At 42.0% G+C, this 22,112-nt stretch overlaps 1 protein-coding gene across 1 annotated transcript in view; it reads right to left on the minus strand.

The window, feature by feature from the left end:
- Positions 1 to 169: 169 nt before the first annotated feature.
- LOC135080518 (ribosome quality control complex subunit NEMF homolog) overlaps positions 170 to 22,112 on the minus strand; it is a 28,969-nt gene continuing 7,026 nt past the window's right edge. The window contains exons 9-18 of the mRNA XM_063975159.1: positions 21,547 to 21,742; positions 20,152 to 20,333; positions 16,198 to 16,369; positions 15,529 to 15,649; positions 14,412 to 14,677; positions 14,196 to 14,265; positions 5,785 to 5,993; positions 4,538 to 4,696; positions 3,234 to 3,361; positions 170 to 1,121 (exon numbers count right to left, since the gene is read on the minus strand). Of these exons, the coding sequence (XP_063831229.1) occupies positions 923 to 1,121; positions 3,234 to 3,361; positions 4,538 to 4,696; positions 5,785 to 5,993; positions 14,196 to 14,265; positions 14,412 to 14,677; positions 15,529 to 15,649; positions 16,198 to 16,369; positions 20,152 to 20,333; positions 21,547 to 21,742 (1,702 nt within the window). The 3' untranslated portion in view covers positions 170 to 922. The remainder of the gene's footprint in view (positions 1,122 to 3,233; positions 3,362 to 4,537; positions 4,697 to 5,784; positions 5,994 to 14,195; positions 14,266 to 14,411; positions 14,678 to 15,528; positions 15,650 to 16,197; positions 16,370 to 20,151; positions 20,334 to 21,546; positions 21,743 to 22,112) is intronic.

Consider the following 22,112-nt stretch of genomic DNA (forward strand, 5'->3'; position numbering starts at 1 on the left):
AGTTAATTTTTAAATGGTTGTTTTATTTTGAGTTATAAAATAAAAACTCATAGAAACTGATAAAAAACTAATTTTGTTTTTGCAAGTAGGCTTTTAAAAAGCACTTTTACTGTTGACATTTTCGCGTTTGAGGTTTTTAATTTTAAACGTCGTAAATAAAAATCATATAAACGTTTCGACAAACTATATTTAATAAGAAAAAGGCGATAATTACGCGAAACAAATTATTTACAATAACAATAATATCACTTCAGTTTCATTTATTATAACGATTGATATAGCTTGGATAAATTATTATTTTAAGGTTACTTGAAAACTGATTGCGTTTGAACTAAAAAGAAGTGCTATTTTACTAAGTCACTCGATGCATAGGGTGCTCAGTGTGAATAATATCGGTTTAATTTATTAGAAACTTAGATTAAAACAAAAAGGAAAACAATGTTTTAGAAAAAGACTAGGCCATGACAACATGACGAATGTCAGTTTCATTTGAAGCCCGAACTACAAATGAAACCGGACGACGTACCCCGGACGCCCTCTAAATTAGGACAACTCTGGGGAAACCCGGACGAATGTCAACCCTAGCCCATGGGCATCATTTGAGTGTCATAGCTCCAAAACACGTGACGTATCTTCCTTTTTTATTTTAATCTAATAAAAAATACAGTTTCTTTTGGAGCAAATATAAAATAAAATTACTTTCTACTATAGTCCGGTCGCCGAGCACGTAGAATTTCATCCAATGACCCCAAGCTACCCATCCTTATCGCTCGCGCGTAATTATATTGCTGTCGCGACTGTGCGACGGGCGGCCGCAGTGAGTGTGCGAGCGATAAGGATGGGTAGCTTGGGGTCATTGGACGAATTTCTACGTGCTTGGCGACCGGGCTTTACCTGATCATTCGACCAAACAGACTGGGTTTCACTTCTTATGCTTATGCAGCTGCGGCGCAGACAGCTTGACCTTCCCTGGGAAGTTGCGGGCGATGTTTTCTTCCTTCACCGCTTTTAGCAGGTCCCGCTCGCGCGCGGTGCACGCCCGGTCGCGTAAGAACACTTGTATTGCGGTCTTGGCTGCTTTGCCGCGTTTGCTGGTACCGGGAGTCAGTTTTACTTTGTACCTGGGGAGTTAAAAGGGTTTGTTTAATGGGAAGGAATATAAGTAATGTAATAAAAAGCCTGTTTTGTGAAAATTAGGTTGCTAAACTGAAGTGGCAGTGAGCGGGGCACATTGATGGCTGTTAGGGGAGACTAGTTCTTGAGTGGCGACCACAAGCCGGAAAACGTAGTGTAGGCAGGCCTCCGGGCGAGTTTTCACGAGCCGGTTTCGAGCACTTCTAGTACCGGCCCGGATAGAAATTGGCTCGTCAACACACGTCCTCATTCACTAAAACGATGGTCTGGTGAAGTTCGCAGGAAGCGCGTGGATACGAGCCGCGCAGGACCAATCATTATGGAAATCCAGCCTGCTACTTTTAATAATAATAAATCATTTATTTGCCAGAATACGGTTACAAATGGTTATAAAAAGAGAAGTTTCCAACATATTCTATCGTACATAATACGATGTGCAAATATTACAAAAAATACGGTTATGTTTTTAATATTAAAAAGTAGTATCATTATTAATTGAATGTCATGCAAATGTCAGAAAATGATTATGAATTATTGAAATAGCACAAACATATTATTACACTAGCTTTCCGCCCGCGGCTTCGCCCGCGTGGAATTTTGTCTGTCACAGAAAAACTTTATCGCGCGCGTCCCTGTTTCAAAAACCGGGATAAAAACTATCCTATGTTCTTTCCCGGGACTCAAACTATCTCTATGCCAAATTTCATCAAAATCGGTTGCGAGGTTTAAGCGGGAAAGCGTAACAGACAGACAGACAGACAGACAGACAGACAGACAGACAGACAGAGTTACTTTCGCATTTATAATATTAGTTGGGATTAGATTCATACAATGTCAATGATACATAATGTCATATTTTAAGAAATTTTTAGATGTCAAGTACAAAATGTCAAAAAGATTTTTCTGTCAGGAATTCATTGACTGTGTAATACATCTTTTGTTTTAAGAATTCTAATAAATTATTTCTAAATTTAGTAAATGTCAATGTTTTAATATCTTCGGGTAATTTATTAAATATTTTTATTGCCATACAATACACATTCCTTGAGTAGAGGGTCAATCTTTGTGGAGGAATTCTCAAATTTTCAGTTTTCCTGCCTCTGTACCTATCAAAGTCTTTGTTTTTATCGAAGAGATGAATGTATCTTTTAACAAAAATCGATTTTGTCCAGTAGTGTCGAAAATATGGGAACAGGATTGTTGCCTGCGTGATCGAATCAGAAATGAGGAGATCCGCAGGAGAACCAAAGTGACCGACATAGCTCGCAGAATTGCTAAAATCAAGTGTCAGTGGGCGGGGCACATAGCTCGTAGAGACGATGGCCGTTGGGGCAGGAAAGTTCTCGAGTGGCGACCACGGGCTGGAAGACGTAGCGTGGGCAGACCTCCTACTAAGTGGACCGACGATCTGGTGAGGGTCGCGGGAGGAGCCTGGGCGGCGCAGGATCGTTCATTGTGGAAAACCTTGGAGGAGGCCTTTGTCCAGCAGTGGACGTCATTCGGCTCAAACGAACGAACGAGGATTGTTGCCGTCTGAGAGCCAAAGCACACGATGCGTTGCAGCAGCGGTGCGGTGTCGTTTTACATAGAAATATCGGTGGCGGGCACTGTAAGTGAGAAGCCACACGGTGCAGCGCACCGCAAACATTTTGCCGCATCACTGTACACATGTGGTATGCGGCGCCGCAATACGGCACCGTCTTGCCAGAGTAAATACAAATGAGTAGGTCATCTTCATAGAAACGCACCGAGCGCGGTTTGTATGTGAGCGCGCCAATATACGTATGCGGCGCGCACGCACACACTGACAAAATTCGGCGCAACCACGACTGGCTCCCCGCTAAATTTTGTCAGTAACGCCGCATACGTGTTGGCGCGCTCACATACAAACCGCGCCCGTGCGTTTCTATGAAGATGACCTACTCATTTGTATTTACTCTGGTCTCGCTCAATCGAAGTGCGGTGTGCCTGCGGTGCGGCGCCGGAACGCACCGTCTGGCATATATCATTGATGTTTATATCGCACCGCACCGTGTGGCTTCTCCCTTAGGCGGAACGAATGAATATGACATGGAAACAGGTACTAAAATGATACTCACTTGTAGTTGTGTAGCGCGGAGTAGGGAGCCACGACGGGCACCGCGAATAGCAGCTCGTCGTCTGCCAGCGGTGCGCCTGTCAGCTGAGCTAACAGTTCGGCGTCGGCGTCCGCGCCGGCTGTCTCTTGCTGTTGGAACACGATCAAAACATACGTTACTACATCGTTTAATTTAATACGTATAAGGGCCAGCATAGATCTGGCGAGCCGTGGCGAAGATACCAAGAGAAAAATACTTTAGAGAAACCCAAATTTTTCTTCAAAACTCCTGTGGTCACCGGTGCTCATGCTTTACGTAGGGGGGCGTAGTGAGTTTACGTCAAACGCATTCAATGTCGACTGCGTAAAAAAGTGACATTAAATGTATGATGGATTGTACAGCGCCCTTAGCGGAAAGTTTCAAGAACTAAAATCTACATGTATTTTTTAAACGCGCTCGCTAGTGACGACTTTTGATGTAAACTCGCACTAAGCCTTTGCCGCGCCTTGCCAGGTCTGGTTGGCTTTTACAGGACTAATCCCACGTCTCTTCTCCATTACTACAACTCCAACTTCCAATGAAACTCAACCAGTGAATGTTGAGTAGGGCCGAAGAATAACTTACTATTTTGGAACCCACAACTACATTCTAGCATAAAATTTGATATGTGCCACATTATAAGCTGCAGCGAGCACTATTTGCGTACTAAGTGACATGTAGCACAGTGTCGCACTACCCAAATGCGTTCCGATGTAACAAGTCAATACTTTTTTTTTTGGAGGTAGAGATGTGCCGAGTCAAACTGACTCGAATACCTAGCAGGTACTCACGTACTCGAGTATGTAAAATTCTGTATTCGAATCCACAATACTCGAATATAGATTTCTACTCACGGTCTTCAAATACTAAGTCGTGTACTTTAATAGCAACCTTGTATGGCGTACAGTCGTATTTTGTATGACTATAATCATACACATACTTCCCTATCGTTCATACATGATTTGTGATGAAATATTAAAATCGTCGTCAAAAGCAAACTACAAAGTTCGATTCAAAAAGTACTCGAGCCCACTGAAGTATTCGAATACTTGTGCCAGTACTCGAATACTTGTCCGAGTCTTCCGACTCGAGTCCTAACTCGATTATTTTTTTAACGAATACCAAAAAATTTAAATACCAAAAATAGCCGACTCGGCACATCACTATTTGGAGGGAATAAAGTTAAAAAGTTGGTTGGAACTGCATTCTGATTATCTTGTAGCGGTGACCTATTTAGGTTTAGGTTAGGTACACACGGTCAACCTTATAAAAGGTTCAGTACATACCTCGACCTCGGGCTCCAGTTCCTCCTCTGAATCAGCTTCCAGTATGACTGGCGCGGGCTGCGGAATCTTCTGCGCGCGCGGGCCTTTGGTCTTGTTGCCTGCCTTCAGGGCTGCGGCCTTCTTTAGGGCCTTCTTTGATTCCTTTGCGTTGTTAGATGACTGTGGACGGACAGATTGTATATGTGTTACAGTCAAAACTCATAATCGGTCAAACCACTGAACTACAAAAATAAATCAAAATAGTTTTGACTGATGCTCTTGGTCAATATCACTTTTGACCAATTTTTGTAGTCAAAAGTGAAACGAGATGCGACAAAAGAAAAATAAGGACGTATCCTTATACGTCCTTATTTTTTCACACCTTTGTGATCAGCAGTATTTATCGTTTTATGAATCTAAAATGTAAGAATAAGAATAAGAATAAGGAATTTATTCATAATGTTCATTACATGTCAAATTTTCAATATATTTTCTTATTAATAATAAATAATAATGTTTCAAAGAGAATCGAAATTATATTGTTAAAATAATTAATCAATATGTTTTGGACTTTCGACTAGAGCACCGCGTAAAATGGTCAAGGGAATCTTCCCTATTAAAATTACATATCGATAATATCAATTTGCTGAGATATCCGAACCAAATTGTTAATTAGTACAAATCATAACACTTCCTGACTTGTCCAACAGATTAGCAAGCTGAAGTGGCAATAGGCAGGGCATATAGTACGAAGAACTGACGGCCGATGGGGCAGCAAGGTTCTGGAGTGGAGGCCACGTACCGGAAAGCGCAGTGTAGGACGTCCACCCACAAGCGGGACCGACGACCTCATAAAGGTAGCGGGAAGGCGCTGGATGCAGGCCGCCACCAACCGGCCATTGTGGAAATCATTGGGGGAGGCCTATGTTCAGCAGTGGACGTCCTATGGCTGAAATGATGATGATGATGGGTTGCGTCTTGGAATTGTGTTACATGACATCGAGACACTTCTTGCAATTTCTAACCAAACTCGTAATCAATACAAATATTACCATCTACATAAATAAAAATGAATTGCTGTTCGTTAGTCTAATTAAAACTCGAGAACGGCTGGGCCGATTGAGCTGATTTTGGTTTTAAAATGTTTGTCGTAGTCCAGGGTAGGTCTAAACGGTGAGCAAATAAGGAAAAATTGCGATGGCTTATTTATTGCCTTTAAGGCGGAACAGAGTTCGCCGGGTCAGCTAGTTGTTAATAAAAGTGCATACCTGTAGCAGCTGCATCATCCTCTCTTTATCTTCCGGGTCCTGGTTCTTGTACTTCTCTTTCATCTTCTTCATCTTGCCGTGTTGTCCGCGCTTGGTGGGGCATTCCTTGGGGGTCTCTTCTGGCTTCTTCTGTTTCTCTCCTTTGCCCTTCTGCGGCTTTTTACCGCCTTTTTTAGGGAGCGACGGGAAGGACATGATTGTGTCTTCACCTAGAATATTTTTAATATTATTTATTACTAGCTTTTGCCCGCGGCTTCGCCCGCGTAAAATTTCGTTTGTCACAGATCGTCATAAATTATAGTCTATATGTATATTATTCTGGGTTATAAACAATAATAAAGTTTCATCAAAATCCGTTCAGTAGTTTTTGCGTGAAAGAGTAACAAACATCCACACATCCAAACTTTCGCATTTATAATGTAAAGAAATAAAATATATATACGGATAAACGCAATATATATTAGTAGGATAGCTATATAGAAATGTGTCCAATATTATAGATATGGCACTTAATCCAGTCCCTGAGGTAAGGGAGCGACACGTGAGGGGGACATTGACAATGACGTGACGGAGCATACAAATCTGAAGGAGCTTAGAAATGTCACTGTCGTGTGACGTCTCAAAAATACACGTGCCGCTCCCATACTTGAGACACTATTTTGAATTGAAGCGCTATTTTATTGTTTATTTTATTTTTCTTTATTATGGAAACAAACAGCATGAGTTGTTGACATGTGAACTTAAAAAATAAAAACAGTACAGTAGCCTAATCAGTTTCCACAGATAAACTTTACAAGTTAATCGAAAGTATAGTAAGATAGAACCTTCATAACAATGAGGATCAGTACTGTTGTAGAAAATTCAATAAAACTAGTATCTACGTTAATCTTTAAGACATAAGAAAGATATATCTTTTTGAATTATCCAAATCGGACCATTACTTACGAAGATATTAAGTAATAAACATAGGCCGTTTTTGCCGCTAAAAGTCAACGTACGCAAGGCCGCGTGACGTCATTATATCCGAATCGAGCGCAGCCGGCGTACTAATGGGATGGAAAATATTTTTTTCCGGCTAAACTATCAGTTTTAGAAAAAAACTTTTAATAACATTTATTCTTCAAAATAAAGTAACCTATCGACCAGTAATTTTTAAAAATAAAAATTGTGAAAAATAAGTATTGCTATGTCCAAAAACCACATTTTCATAGGATTCGATGCAATGCGGAGACGCGGTTGGCGTGAGTGTAACTTAATGATTGTTTGTATTGAACATAATAATACTTAATATGATGCTAATACCCAGTTTCTGGCCTGGGGGGGGGGGGGATAAGTCATACCCAGCTTATAGCCTGGGGGGAGGGGCAAGTCTTACCCAGCTTCTGGCCTTGGTGGGAGGGGGGAGAGGCAAGTCATACCCAGTTTCTGGCCTGGGGGGGGGGGGGGGGGGTAAGTAATACCCAGCTTCCGGCCGAGGGGGAGTCATACCTAGCTTATGCTTATGGACTGGGGGAAGGGGCTAGCCTTACCCAGCTTCTGGCTTGGGGAGAGGGGGGGGAGGGGTCAAGTCATAACCAGTTTCTAGGGCTGGGGGGAGGGGCTAGCCTTACCCAGCTTATGGCCTGGGGGAGGGGGGTGGGTCAAGTCATACCCAGTTTCTGGCATTTCTGGCATGGGGGGGGGGTGTCATACCCAGCTTCTGGCCGAAGGGGAGTCATATCCAGCTTATGCTTATGGCCTGGGGGTAGGGGCAAGCCTTACCTAGCTTCTGGCCTGGGGGGAGGGGGAGGGGTCAAGTCATACCCAGTTTCGGGCCGGGGGGGGGGGGGGGGGGGGGGTAAATCATACCCAACTTCTGGCCGAGGGGGAAGTCATGCCCAGTTTATGACCTGGGGAGAGGAGAGGGGCGGGGTAGTCATACCCAGCTTCTAGGCTAAGATTAAATAGATTTCCAGCACGGAGCGGCTGTCCTTTCCTGCAGCAGCTGGCCCGCCCATGGGAACGGCGAATAGATAGGTAGGTGCGTAGGTTTAACTCAGAAAAACTAAATAACAGGTAGGTATTACCACAGAATAATAATAAGTACTACGTACAGAAGTTTTTCTTCGCGAAGGTATTCAAAAAAATGTATGCTCAATGTCATCAACAATATGGTGTAATTTAGCTTGTCTTAAGAGTCGAGCACCGTTTTGTTGACATACGTCAGTGATCGGTACTGTCTTGATGCCATAGGGCTGACTGCTACAAGAAGCTACTGTGTCGCCATCTAGCGCACCACACTTGCATTCACTGCTCTTCGCGGCAACGCGCAGCTACATGCGGCCGCCAGTTATATAGTGTAAGAGCTAGCACCTAAATATTTTATAACACACATAACTGTGACAATTTATTTCACGTGGGCAAAGCCAAAAAGCTAGTAAGAAATAAAAATTCAATTCAGTAGGTATTTCAAACCAAATTTTGTTACATAAACAAACATTATACTAATTTCATTATGGGCCCTTAGTATGAGAAAACTGCAATTGACGATATTTCGCACTGTTTTCAATATTATGTATTACAGAACGTATGTGTGATGGGATGATATTTTCGAAAACACGATTAGAAAAAAATTTTCTCGAAAAAAAAAACATTTACCTCTGGATTTTTTTATAAAAGTTTAATATGACCGTGTTTTACAATAAAATTCCTATAACATCACAAAGGTATCATGTTTGCCTCTTTGATTTCCTGGCTGTTTTAGATTTCAAAAACCTAAATATATTAATTTATTAACTTTCTGATAAAAATGTGAATGGCTCTTACGATGTCCCCCCCTTAAATCAAAATGTCTTTATTTGGTCTATATGCCCATCATCACTACGTAATAATTATAAAAAAAAGTCGCTTTCCTGTCTGTCTGTCCCTATGTATGCTTAGATCTTTAAAACTATGCAACAGATTTTGATACGGTATTTAGGGTTCCGTAGCCAAATGGCAAAAACGGAACCCTTATACACTCGCGAGCAAAACTATGGAATCACTTACATGAAGTTGTTTCCACGCCATCTTGTGTACTAACGAATTTGTTAGTAACAAAAAAAGTGACACCATTTTAAAGACTAAACTTTTAACTTTAAAATAATACCAAATTCATTTAAATCACACCAGTATTTAAAAAGATATCCCGGCTGATGTGAAGAAGTAAGGAAAAAGACATGTATCAACTGTTTGATACGTCGCGAGGTGCGGCCTATTTACCCCCTATAAAAGCACGTGTTTTCGGATTTTTGCTTTCACACGTTGATCCATACACATCTCCGCTTCTTTTGACACTTTACCTGGGAATCTACACCTTCAGAAGCAGCACAAATCGTTGCACTATTGCAAGAAGGGCTCAGCCAGCGGGCTGTCGCACGTCAGCTCCACATAAGCCAGTCCTGGGTTTCGAAAGTTTTAAGACGCTTTCGGGAGACTGGTGGCTTTGTCCCGAGACCAAGTTCTGAACAGCGCCGGTGCACATCGCAGAGGGATGACCGTTTTTTCATGTCAACCTCTCTATGAAATCGTCATTTGACTGGTATCAACGTCCAGCAAGAGCTCAGAAATGTTCGTAGGATAGCTGTTAGCGAGTGGACAGTTTGTCTAAGATATAAGCAATAGAATTTGACTCCAAAAAGGCCTGCCACAGGCTCGAAACTGACGGCAGGTCACCGATAAGCACGCTTTCAATTTGCTCGTACACATCTCGATGGGAAGTCGAGCAAGCCACCCTCATTAGCCACTGTTTCAGCGAACCAGCACTGCACAAATCGCTCCCCAGGCCGCCTATAGACCCGACCTCTTCGTCTGCTGCACTGCAAACACAGTCTGCATTCATTGGAGAACAAAACTCGCCTCCATTACTCGCCTTCCCATCAAAATAAGTGCGAGCTAATTGAAAGCGTGCTAGTCGGTGACTTGCCGTCAGTTTCGAGCCCGTGGCAGACCTTTTTGGAGTCAAATTCTATTGCTCATATCTTAGACGAACTGTCCACTCGCTAACAACTATCATACGAACATTTCTGAGCTCTTGCTGGACGTCGATATCAGTCAAATAACGATTTCATAGAGAGTTTGACATGAAAAAACGGTCATCCTTCTGCGATGTGCACCGGCGCTGTTCAGAACTTGGTCTCGGAATAAAGCCACCAGTCTCCTGAAAGCGTCTTAAAACTTTAGAAACCCAAGACTGGCTTATGTGGAGCTGACGTGCGACAGCCCGCTGGCTGAGCCCTTCTTGCAATAGTGCAACGATTTGTGCTGCTTCTGAAGATGTAGAGTCCCAGGTAAAGTGTCAAAAGAAGCCGAGATGTGTATGGATCAACGTGTGAAAGCAATAATCCGAATACACGTGCTTTCAGAGGGGTAAATAGGCCGCAACTCGCGACGTATCAAACAGTTGATTCATGTCCTTTTCCTTACTTCTTTACATCAGCATGGATATCTTTTTAAATACTGGTGTGATTTAAATGAATTTGGTATCAATTTAAAGTTAAAAGTTTAGTCTTTAAAATGGTGTCACTTTTTTTGTTACTAACAAATTCGTTAGTACACAAGATCGCGTGGAAACAACTTCATGTAAGCGATTCCATACTTTTGCTCGCGAGTGTAGATTCGTCATATAGTCTGTCTGAACATAGAACGTTTTTGTGCACTTTTTAAAATGAGTTAACCAAGTATATGGCTATTAGACTTGCACACGTCCGTCCGTTTTTTGTAGGATTAATACATATAATTAAGTAACATTTATTTTTTGCATTCGGCTCTTGGTCTAACCCAAACGAAACACGAACAACTAATGAACTAACAATGAACAAAGTTGATAAATTAGTAATATGTAAATAATGAATTTGTTTTACGACCTGTCCCGGCGTACTTCGTACCGCAAATTAATATAAAGTTGTTTAAGTGATTTATAAAATCGCAATATTAATTTTTGAAAGTAGGGTCATTGTGCTGGTTTTCTATCTAACTTCGATTTTCGTCCATTTCACTGAGCTGCCATAAACACATGCGTAAAATTTGAATACAAAGTATTGTATTCACAGAAGGCAGTAGCCATCCCGCGCTAGTTTTAAATAAATAAATAAATAAATAAATCATTTATTTGCCAGAATACGGTTACAAATGGTTTTAAAAAGAGAAGTTTCCAACATATTCTATCGTACATACGATGTGCAAATATTACAAAGAATACGGTTATGTTTTTAATATTAAAAAGTAGTATCATTATTAATTGAATGTCATGCAAATGTCAGAAAATGATTATGAATTATTGAAATAGCACAAACATATTATTATTACATTAGATTCATACAATGTCAATGATACACAATGTCATATTTTAAGAAATTTTTAGATGTCAAGTACAAAATGTCAAAAAGATTTTTCTGTCAGGAATTCATTGACTGTGTAATACATCTTTTGTTTTAAGAATTCTAATAAATTATTTCTAAATTTAGTAAATGTCAATGTTTTAATATCTTCGGGTAATTTATTAAATATTTTTATTGCCATACAAAACACATTCCTTGAGTAGAGGGTCAATCTTTGTGGAGGAATTCTCAAATTTTCAGTTTTCCTGCCTCTGTACCTATCAAAGTCTTTGTTTTTATCGAAGAGATGAATGTATCTTTTAACAAAAATCGAAATTTCCAATATATATAGGCAGGGAAGTGGCAAAATGTTTAGAGCCTTGAATAGAGGTTTACAACTATCCAAATAATGTACCCCACAGATTGATCGAATACATTTCTTTTGCACTTTAAAAGCTCTTGGCATATCCACAGAGTTTCCCCATAATATGAGACCATATCGTAGCACAGATCCCACATATCCATGATAAGCCATGACTGCTGCATCTTTAGATGCTACTTGTCTAACTCTGCGGAGGGCGTAAACAAATCTGTCAATTTTGCTAACTATATAGTCAATATGGTCTTTCCAATTACAAAATTGATCTATTTTTAATCCTAAAAACTTTGTCGAATTTATATGTTCTATTTTACGATTGTCACAATATATGTCAAGTAGTTTTATGTCATTGTTGAATTTTGCTTCAAATTTAATATATTTGGTTTTATTAACATTAAGATTCAAATTATTACATTCAAGCCATTTTATTATTTTACATAATTCAGTACTTGCAATACGATCTAACTCTTCTTTATTTTTACATTTAACGGTAAGAGTGGTATCGTCGGCAAAAAGTAAACATCGTTGGTTAGTGACATTTGGCAAGTCATTAATGTACAAAAGAAATAACAACGGTCCTAATACGCTACCCTGGGGAACACCGCATCTATTATAGCAGTATGAAGATGAGTATGTTTTCTTAACATTCTCAGATATTCTTGTGATTTCTACGCACTGTTGACGGTCCGTTAGATAGCTTTCTATCCAGGATAGAGCGTTTCCCCTTATACCATATCTATCCAGTTTGTTTTGTTGCAATCTATAATGCCTAAGCAACAGTTCTACCTAAATGAAAATGTAATAAATGAAAATGTAATTTAAAAAGTAGTGAGTTCCAAAAAATTACGTAAATGCGCGGCCATACACCGGTCACCGGTACATTGCAGAAATCATCGCGCTAGAAAAAAAACGTGCTGACAGGAAAAGTTTTTGGCACGTATGTCTAATTGATGACTAAGGGTCATTTTTTTAAAGCATAGCTCAGGTCATATAGCAGGCAAATCAACTCGGAAAGGGATCAACAACGTATCGCCTTTTGTGGCATGGAGGTAATAGTGGAGAGGAAATATAGATCTATACAAAAATTCGACAAATTAATGACAATCAGCTGTTTATCTCTTTCTAACTTACCCCTGGTGATGTATAAAAAAAAGAAATAGATAATGTTTGGTCAGTACTCATTCTGGCAACATTTTCATGTGACGTCACTAACTACCTGACTTGTGCCGAGTAGGTACCTACATACAAGATTTAAGAAAACAACATATTTATAGGCAATCAGCTGACAACTACACGCACACACACACACACACAAATACCTGTCAGCTGATTGCCTATATTGCGGCCATGTTGTTTTCTTAAATCGTGTATGTATTTATAATGCGTGTAAATGTGTGCGTAATGTACCGAGTACGTTTATTTTAAAGTTACGCCAAGTCCATGAGACATTGATATACGTCAGTGTTTTGCGAGCTGTCATTGCCCTTCGCGCGCTGTCATCGGCGAGGCAAGGCGTTTACGTTACGGTGCGGACTGCGGATTGTGTGTGCGTTGCAGTATGGACTTTAGTTGACTGCCTTTATGAGCACTCGAACGACATAAAATTATATGATACATTTATGTAAGGGTATTTTAAGATCACAAAGTTGGCAACTCCGATAGTTGGACGAAAACCAGCGCAAAGACCCTATCCTGTTTGACACCTATAATAATTGACAATAGCTGGCTCGGCGAACTTCGGCAAACTAATGTGTGACGTGAAGTGCCAAATCGCGGAAAATGTCGGAAGAAATACAAGAATTTGCATGAATTATCATGAATAACAGTAACCACTTATTTACCTCTCAGTGTCTTCAGGCAACTTAAAAAAAGTACATTGTGTGTTTTTATTATTATTTAGGCAGTTAAATACTGCACAGTATTTTTTACACAGTATTTTTTTTATTTTTCTCCATAATACAAGAGTACGCGTGCGTGTGTCAATGCTCGCTCGTATCTCGTATGTGACGCCTTGTCGAATCGCCTCCTGTAGGTGGGCTATCGTGCGTGTTTTGTTTTCGATGTGAACTCGCGGAGATGAACAGGCCTGGTATTACTATTAAGACTAAGTGTACATCGAAATGATTTTCATAGCAATGTCTTATTGTTAGAAGTTATACCTTATTGTTAGAAGTAAATAAATTAATACTTATACATTTTTATATTTTACTTGGAAGAAGATATGACTCTAACAACACTTATGTACACTTTATTTGAATAAATCGCCAAATATACCACCGCGGAGACCCCAATCGCGTCTCTGCGTGCCATTGAATCGTATGAGCGTATGGATTTTTTGCGTTATTTTTCACAATTTCCATTTTTAAAAATTACCTATCGATAGCTTACTTTATTCTGATGAATAAATGTCATTACAAGTTTTTCTCTAAAACTGATAATTTGGCTAGAAAAAAATATTTTCTATCCACGCAGTACGCCGGCAGCGTTCGGATCGGATATAATGACGTCATCGTCCCCGCGCCGGGCGGTCAGTGAACTTTTTTAGTAATTTGGCCATAACTTCGTCAATTTTTGTCGTAGAACAAAAATTTTTGCACTGTGTATTAAGGATTTCTTAGCCCTATAAATCTGCATTCACAGCTAAAAATCGAAATGATCCTCATTAGATGAAGGTTTAAAACATTAATAGAACTTACTTCTATCTGATGCTTCTGACATAGTTCGCGTTTTGGACTGAACAGTTACTTCTCCTGTTCCATGATCCACCTAGAATCATAAAAATATTAACTCGTCATTATCTCATTGATAACTTACCTAATTTAATTATTGATGATTTAGAATTTCGACATTTATTGATAATTTTACATTGCAGGACCAAGTAAAGTACCCTGTAGGAGACCCGTAAATATTACCTTAATATGAGTATTTGGGAATTTGCTTTCTGAAGAGCTTTCGTCATCACTGTCTGTGTCACTGTTTTTGTCTTCTTTTTCATCCTGTTTATCTTCTTTCTCATTTTCATCATATTCTTTATCATCATCTTCTTTGTCAAGATCTTCTGTAGGAGCGCTTTGAGAAGACGAATCGTCCTTGTTGTCAGATTTCGAAGTTTCTTCTGAGATCGTGCCCAGTTTCGGTTCGGACGATGATTTTGCGTCTTCCTTGTCTGACGGCTCATCTGGGAACATTTTTGTCTATGTTACATTCATAAAGCTACTAAAAAACGTAGGTATAGTCAGCGTCAAATATACTCAACATCAAATAAACCGCACATTCCGCGACGCGAACTTTAACGATTTTCTTCTGACACAATCATGGTGCCCCAACAATATTGGTGTTATTTGAAAGCCCAATAAATATCCTTAAAGAAAAACACATTTCATTTCTTAATAAATGATTAACATAACCATAAATGTGACTTGAAAAAATACCTCACTTTGGGCCCACCTATGGGATCAATTAGACCAATTTTTATGGTTATAAAACCAAATAATGATCTCACGTGTCATCTTTAACAGATGGATGGCGATTAAACCCAACTTAACAGTTTTATAGCCATAAAAGTTGGCTCAAGCGTAAAAACCTTTCCTTTAATGAAATGAAGGTTAGAACTAGGCTTTTAAATGGTGCTAATATTAATGGGATGTGGGGATGCATACGTTTGAAAATGCTTGTCGCGGGAGGTGCGATTTATTTGATGTCGAGTGTAGTTTATGTAAATAAATGTATCTTTCTTTCTTTCTTTCTATCACACCCAAAGTAGCTAAAAAGTTCAAACACGTCTTTGTTACAATTGGAATAACGTCATTTTTTTGGTCACTTTGGGCGTCACGAGATATTTGACGTTTACTGTGACGTTTGAGAGAAATTCATATAAAAATTACATGTGGATTGTAACAACTGTTACAAACTTTACAACTACGTAAAAAGCATGGGTTAAAAGAATTTACTCTCAAAATGATACACTTTAACTTTCAAATGAGAAGGAGACATGAAACAAAATAGTTGTTAAATATAATTTTGAGTTACCATCATCAGAGACAATGATCTCCTGCTCGTCTTCCTGTATGGATGTGACGTCAGAGGCGGTGTCGTCCAGCACGATTGTCTTGCGCTCACCGCGATGTTTCTCTATGCAGCTGTCTTCCAGCTGGTGAAGAATAATTATATTATTCAAGTTTTTTTCATTATTACAATCATGACATAATCGTAATTAATAATGATGGTCTTCTCCAAATAGAACGAGTTTTCAGCGCATTTTGACACTGCGCTTCTTACCCAGGGTTTTCATAAGTAAGAGATCGTTCGTTTCATCCCAAAGTTGTCTATTGCTGGACCAAGGCCTCCCCACAGGATTTCCAGAATGAACGGCCATCATTATCAGTTCTACGAGCTATGTGCCCCGCCCACAACAATTAAATACAGAAGTCCTATCTACATCAGCGCTAGCTTGTCATTATATGTAAGAAAGGTGCACGTGACAACAGACTCTTGCCGCGAATCACGAAGGACCTTTGGTGAAGTGCCCTCCCATGGGCGCAAACTTGGAATAACAAAGGTGCACGCGACAACAGTCTCTCTTACCCTGAACATAAAGGTGAACCCAAAGTGCAGCTGGTCGGGCAGCAGGTAACATCAAGAAGGACCTTTGATGAAACTTGGAATAACAAAGGAGCACCCAACAATAGACTCTCTTACCCTGAACATAAAGGTGAATCCAAAGTGCAGCTGGTCGGGCAGCAGGTAGTTCTTCTTGCCGCGGATCATGAAGGAGCCGGTGGTGAGGTATTCTCCAGTTGGCGCCGACTTGGATACTTGGTGCGCGTGCACCCACCACGCGCGCGTCATCACTTTCGCTTCCCACGCCACGCTGGGGACAAACACGGAGATTAAATATAAAAAAAAAATAGGTTTCTAGTTGGAGCTTTGACCTTTGGCCGTGGGTCTGCTCTGACCACTGAGCTATGCAAACATACGTCATAGATGGGAGCATCTTCTGACTTATCCACAAATTCATGTGAGTCATAACAATTGACGAAACAGAAGTGTAGAGGGCACATGGGGGGGGGGGTAATGGGGGGTTATTTAGGACACTTTTAGAGCATGTAAGACAAGGTAGGACAAAGACAAATCATTAAATACGCTGAGGTCAATTAAATCATCTCGACATAGGCCGCGTACGTGTGCTTAGGCTATGGAAATACAATAAAACCTACTTGGATATTGTGACAATGAAAAATCATATGGCATTCTTTTGTTTTACTCTCTGCTTTGTGGAATCGATCAGTACACACGTCTGTTGAAATTATTTCGCATTTTTACTTTTAAAATATACCTGGCCCCCCTTAGATGATCGTCAGTCCCTCAGATCATAGAAGGGATCATTCTCTTTCTATGATCTGAGGTCAGTCCTCACCTGTAGGCCACGGCGGCCTGTCCAGCCTCGGCCAGCGTTCGCGGCGCGATGGGCGCTCCGGACGGGTTCTTGACCACCACAGACGACGCGCCCGTGACTTCAGCGTGCACGTACACGTCACCAGCTTTGAGATAGCGTGGCTAAGGTCATGTGGGACATTGGATTGGACTTGTCGCTAACAGGACCATTAAGACACGAGAGGGTGACGAGGATCACTTAAGACACTTGCGAGTCCATGGAGGACATTCTAGACACTTAAGGGGAGGCTTGCCCACTTTGCCCAGGTCATTAAAGCCATATTGGGCCATTAAAGGCACTTGTACGGGCGACTTGAGACTTTCGAGAGCTCACGGTCTGTCAAGACACTAAGTGGAGTAGCTATTTATGTATGACTGAGGCTAGATGATCAGTCGATCGTTGGGTTTCACCTATAAGCCGTCGGGCTCGTCAGTTGGGTTCTTTACGATCACGTAAACGTTCCAGTTAGGGACCGTTTTAGCCACTTGGGAGTAATGTAGCTATTTTAATGTGTGTGCTGTGGTCTCACCTGTAGGCCACAGCGGCCTGTCCGGCCTCGGCCAGCGATCGCGGCGCGATGGGCGCTCCGGACGGGTTCTTGACCACCACAGACGACGCGCCCGTGACTTCAGCGTGCACGTACACGTCACCGGCTTTGAGATAGCGTGGCTAAGGTCATGTGGGACATTGGACTTGTCGTTAAGGGGAACATCAAGAAACGAGAGGGTCATTTAAGACACGAGAGGGTCATTTAAGACACGAGAGGGTCATTTAAGATACCTTGGGTTTGTGAAGGTTATTCTGGATCTAGACACTCGAGGGGAGGGATACTAGGTTATTGAAGCCATCTTGAGCCATTTGGCACATGTAAGACATCTGTAGCAGCGACTTTAAGACTTGCGACCTCACGGTCTTTCAAGACACTAAGTGGAGTGGTTATGGCTGAGGCTAGATTATCAATCGATCTGCAGGCTTCATATGTAGCGCTGGGACGCGCCGTCGGGTTCTATACGACCATGTTAGGATTCTTTTGTCCCCACAAAAGTGTCCTAATTTCATCATCATCATTTCAGCCATAGGACGTCCACTGCTGAACATAGGCCTCCCCTAATGCTTTCCACGTTGATGGATTGGTAGCAGCCTGCATCCAGCGCTTCCCTGCTACCTTTACGATGTCGTCAGTCCACCTTATAGGTGGACGTCACACGCTGCGTTTTCCGGTACGCGGCCTCCATTCCAGAACCTTGCTGCCCCATCGGCCGTCAGTTCTGCGTACTATATGCCCTGCCCATTGCCACTTAAGCTTGCTAATCCGTCGGTTTAGTTCGTTTACGGATTTCCTCATTTCCGATTCGATCTCGCAAAGAAACACCAAGCATAGCCCTCTCCATAGCACGCTGTGTCCTAATTTGCTGGGGTTCGTCTTAATCATATTAAAGCCATTTGGGAAATGTAAGACACGCATCAGGCCTCACCTGTAGGCCACAGCGGCCTGGCCAGCCTCAGCCAGCGTTCGCGGCGCGATGGGCGCTCCGGACGGGTTCTTGACGACCACAGACGACGCACCCGTGACCTCGGCGTGCACGTACACGTCACCAGCTTTGAGGTACCGTGGCTAAGGTCATGTGGGACATTAGACTTGTCGCTAAGGGGAACATCAAGAAACGAGAGGGTCATTTAAGTCACGAGAGGGTCATTTAAGACACGAGAGGGTCATTTAAGACACGAGAGGGTCATTTAAGACACGAGAGGGTCATTTATGACACGAGAGGGTCATTTAAGACACGAGAGGGTCATTTAAGATACCTTGGGTTTGTAAAGGTTATTCTAGATCTAGACACTCGAGGGGAGGGATACTAGGTTATTGAAGCCATCTTGAGCCATTTGGCACATGTAAGACATCTGTAGCAGCGACTTTAAGACTTGCGACCTCACGGTCTTTCAAGACACTAAGTGGAGTGGTTATGGCTGAGGCTAGATTATCAATCGATCTGCAGGCTTCATCTGTAAGCCACAGGCGCGCCGGTCGAGTTCTATTCGACCATGTATACAGTGAAGTTAGGGAGCAAATTAAGATTCTTTTTTCCCACAAAAGTGTCCTAATTTGCTGGGGTTCGTCTTAATCATATCATAGCCATCAGGCCTTACCTGTAGGCCACGGCGGCCTGTCCTGCCTCAGCCAGAGTTCGCGGCGCGATGGGCGCTCCGGACGGGTTCTTGACGACCACAGACGACGCGCCCGTGACTTCAGCGTGCACGTATACGTCACCAGCTTTGAGATAGCGTGGCTAAGGTCATGTGGGACATTGGACTTGTCGCTAAAGGGACCATTAAGACACGAGAGGGTGACGAGGATCACTTAAGACACTTGCGAGTCCATGGAGGACATTCTAGACACTTAAGGGGAGGCTTGCCCACTTTGACCAGGTTATTAAAGCCATATTGGGCCATTTAAGGCACTTGTACGGGCGACTTGAGACTTTCGAGAGCTCACGGTCTGTCGAGACACTAAGTGGAGTAGCTATTTATGTGTGACTGAGGCTAGATGATCAGTCGATCGTCGGGTTTCACCTATATAGTTGGGTTCTTTACGATCACGTATACGTTGCAGTTAGGGACCGTTTTAGCCACTTGGGAGTAATGTAGCTATTTTAATGTGTGTGATGTGGACTCACCTGTAGGCCACAGCGGCCTGTCCTGCCTCGGCCAGCGATCGCGGCGCGATGGGCGCTCCGGACGGGTTCTTGACGACCACAGACGACGCGCCCGTGACTTCAGCGTGCACGTACACGTCACCAGCTTTGAGATTGCGTGGCTAAGGTCATGTGGGACATTGGACTTGTCGCTAAGGGAACCATTAACACACGAGAGGGTGATGAATATCACTTATAAGGCACTTGGAGTCCACGGAGGTCATTCTAGACACTTAAGGGGAGGCTTGCCCACTTTGACCAGGTTATTAAAGCCATATTGGGCCATTTAAGGCACTTGTACGGGCGACTTGAGACTTTCGAGAGCTCACGGTCTGTCAAGACACTAAGTGGAGTAGCTATTTATGTGTGACTGATGCTAGATGATCAGTCGATCGTTGGGTTTCACCTATAAGCTGTCGGGCTCGTCAGTTGGGTTCTTAACGATCACGTATACGTTGCAGTTAGGGACCGTTTTAGGCACTTGGGAGTAATGTAGCTATTTTAATGTGTGTGCTGTGGTCTTACCTGTAGGCCACAGCGGCCTGTCCGGCCTCGGCCAGCGATCGCGGCGCGATGGGCGCTCCGGACGGGTTCTTGACGACCACAGACGACGCGCCCGTGACTTCAGCGTGCACGTACACGTCGCCGGCTTTAAGGTAACGCTTTACAAGTAACTCGTTCTGTTGCTGATCGCGGCCGCCTATCACCTGCAAGCGAAAAAAGAATATAAAGGCCAGTTTCATCGGTGCCTGATAAAACTCTAGAACTCCTGATATCTAACAAATAAGGCCAAACATCTGAAGCCTTATTCACGTAACAAAACTTCAACGACAATAAATCGCTGAGTTGCGATCCTATCGAGTAATCGTTCTATCGAAATGACCCTTGTGAATACGGATTTAGAACTGTTTTTTAATGGGACGACTTCTAAACGTCAGCGAGATTTTGACTGTCAAAATACGTGAATTAGGCCACTGATCAAAACTGGAATATAAACACTGCTACATTCATACATGTAGTTACATATAGTTGAAATAGGTGCTTGCAATAAAATAATTGGTTTTATTACGAAAGAGAAAGCTGTACAGCATGGAGATATACATATAAATCTTCTGTGATGCTGGTCCTTAACCTAAAATGTTAACTTTAATTTCAAACATCCATAGATCTCTTCCTATACAGTGTTAGGTAAATGGATATATTAGCCGACACTAGCCCATGTTAACATGGGCATATAAATGGTATGGTGAGGTTAGAAAATTGATATCTTCATTTTAATTATTTTAATTTTCATTCAAATCTGATTTTATAAAATTTATTTTATGCATGAACGACAGAATCCAATGGGATTTGTAATGATCTTCAAGGATTTCACCTAGAAACTTACCAGATCATTATCCGAAGATATGAACCAGAAGAACTTCTCGAACCAGTACGTCTTCCTGGCCTTGCTGATGCTGCTGATAGCGCTGGCTTCCTTCAGGGTCTGCTTGGTCTTCCTTTCAGCACTCTTGAGGCTACACCTAACACTAACTTACCTAGTAGTTGTCCGAGGATATGAACCAGAAGAACTTTTCGAACCAGTACGTCTTCCTGGCCTTGCTGATGCTACTGACAGCGCTGGCTTCCTTCAGGGTCTGCTTGGTCTTCCTTCAGCACTGTTGAGGCTATACCTAACATTAACTTACCAGGTAGTTATCCGAGGATATGAACCAGAAGAACTTCTCGAACCAGTACGTCTTCCTGGCCTTGCTGATGCTACTGACAGCGCTGGCTTCCTTCAGGGTCTGCTTGGTCTTTCTTCAGCACTCATGAGTCTATGCCTAAAACTAAACTTCTTCTTCGTCGCTACACTCTTGGCAGAGTGGACAGATGTGTACGACAAGTCGTTCGACAGATGTGTTGTCAAAACTAACTTACCAAGTAGTTGTCCGAGGATATGAACCAGAAGAACTTCTCGAACCAGTACGTCTTCCTGGCCTTGCTGATGCTGCTGATGGCACTAGCTTCCTTCAGGGTCTGCTTGGTCTTCCTTTCAGCACTTTTTAGAGCTTTGTCGGAGGACTCGATTGTTTTCTGCTGCTTTTTCGCGGCGTTTCGTTTTTGGTCGTAGTATCTGAGTGAGATAAGAATAGACTTCTTTAGAGCGATAGTCAATTAACATCTTTTGAGTATGGAAAGGTATAATAATAATTAAGGTTATGGAAAAACGTGTTTTGAAGTGTTAGTGTGTTTGTAAGTTAAGACAACACAACTCAGCTAAGAGCAAGAAATCTGCTAAGTGAGAGTTGAACAAATAAAAAAAACAGATTCTGTGGCGATGTAAACGTGATTCAGTAACCCTTCCTCCATTCTCTCCCCGATGTCATCCGACACGGTCGCGCGTTTGCATCGATACAGTCGCTGTAGCGCGATGGCGTCGCTTCTGTAGTGCGTTGCAAATGCGACTAACGCCCGTTAGTAGTCACCTACAAAAATTTACAAAA

This window comes from Ostrinia nubilalis, chromosome 18, assembly GCF_963855985.1.
Source record: "Ostrinia nubilalis chromosome 18, ilOstNubi1.1, whole genome shotgun sequence".
Classification (NCBI taxonomy): Eukaryota; Metazoa; Arthropoda; class Insecta; order Lepidoptera; family Crambidae; genus Ostrinia; species Ostrinia nubilalis.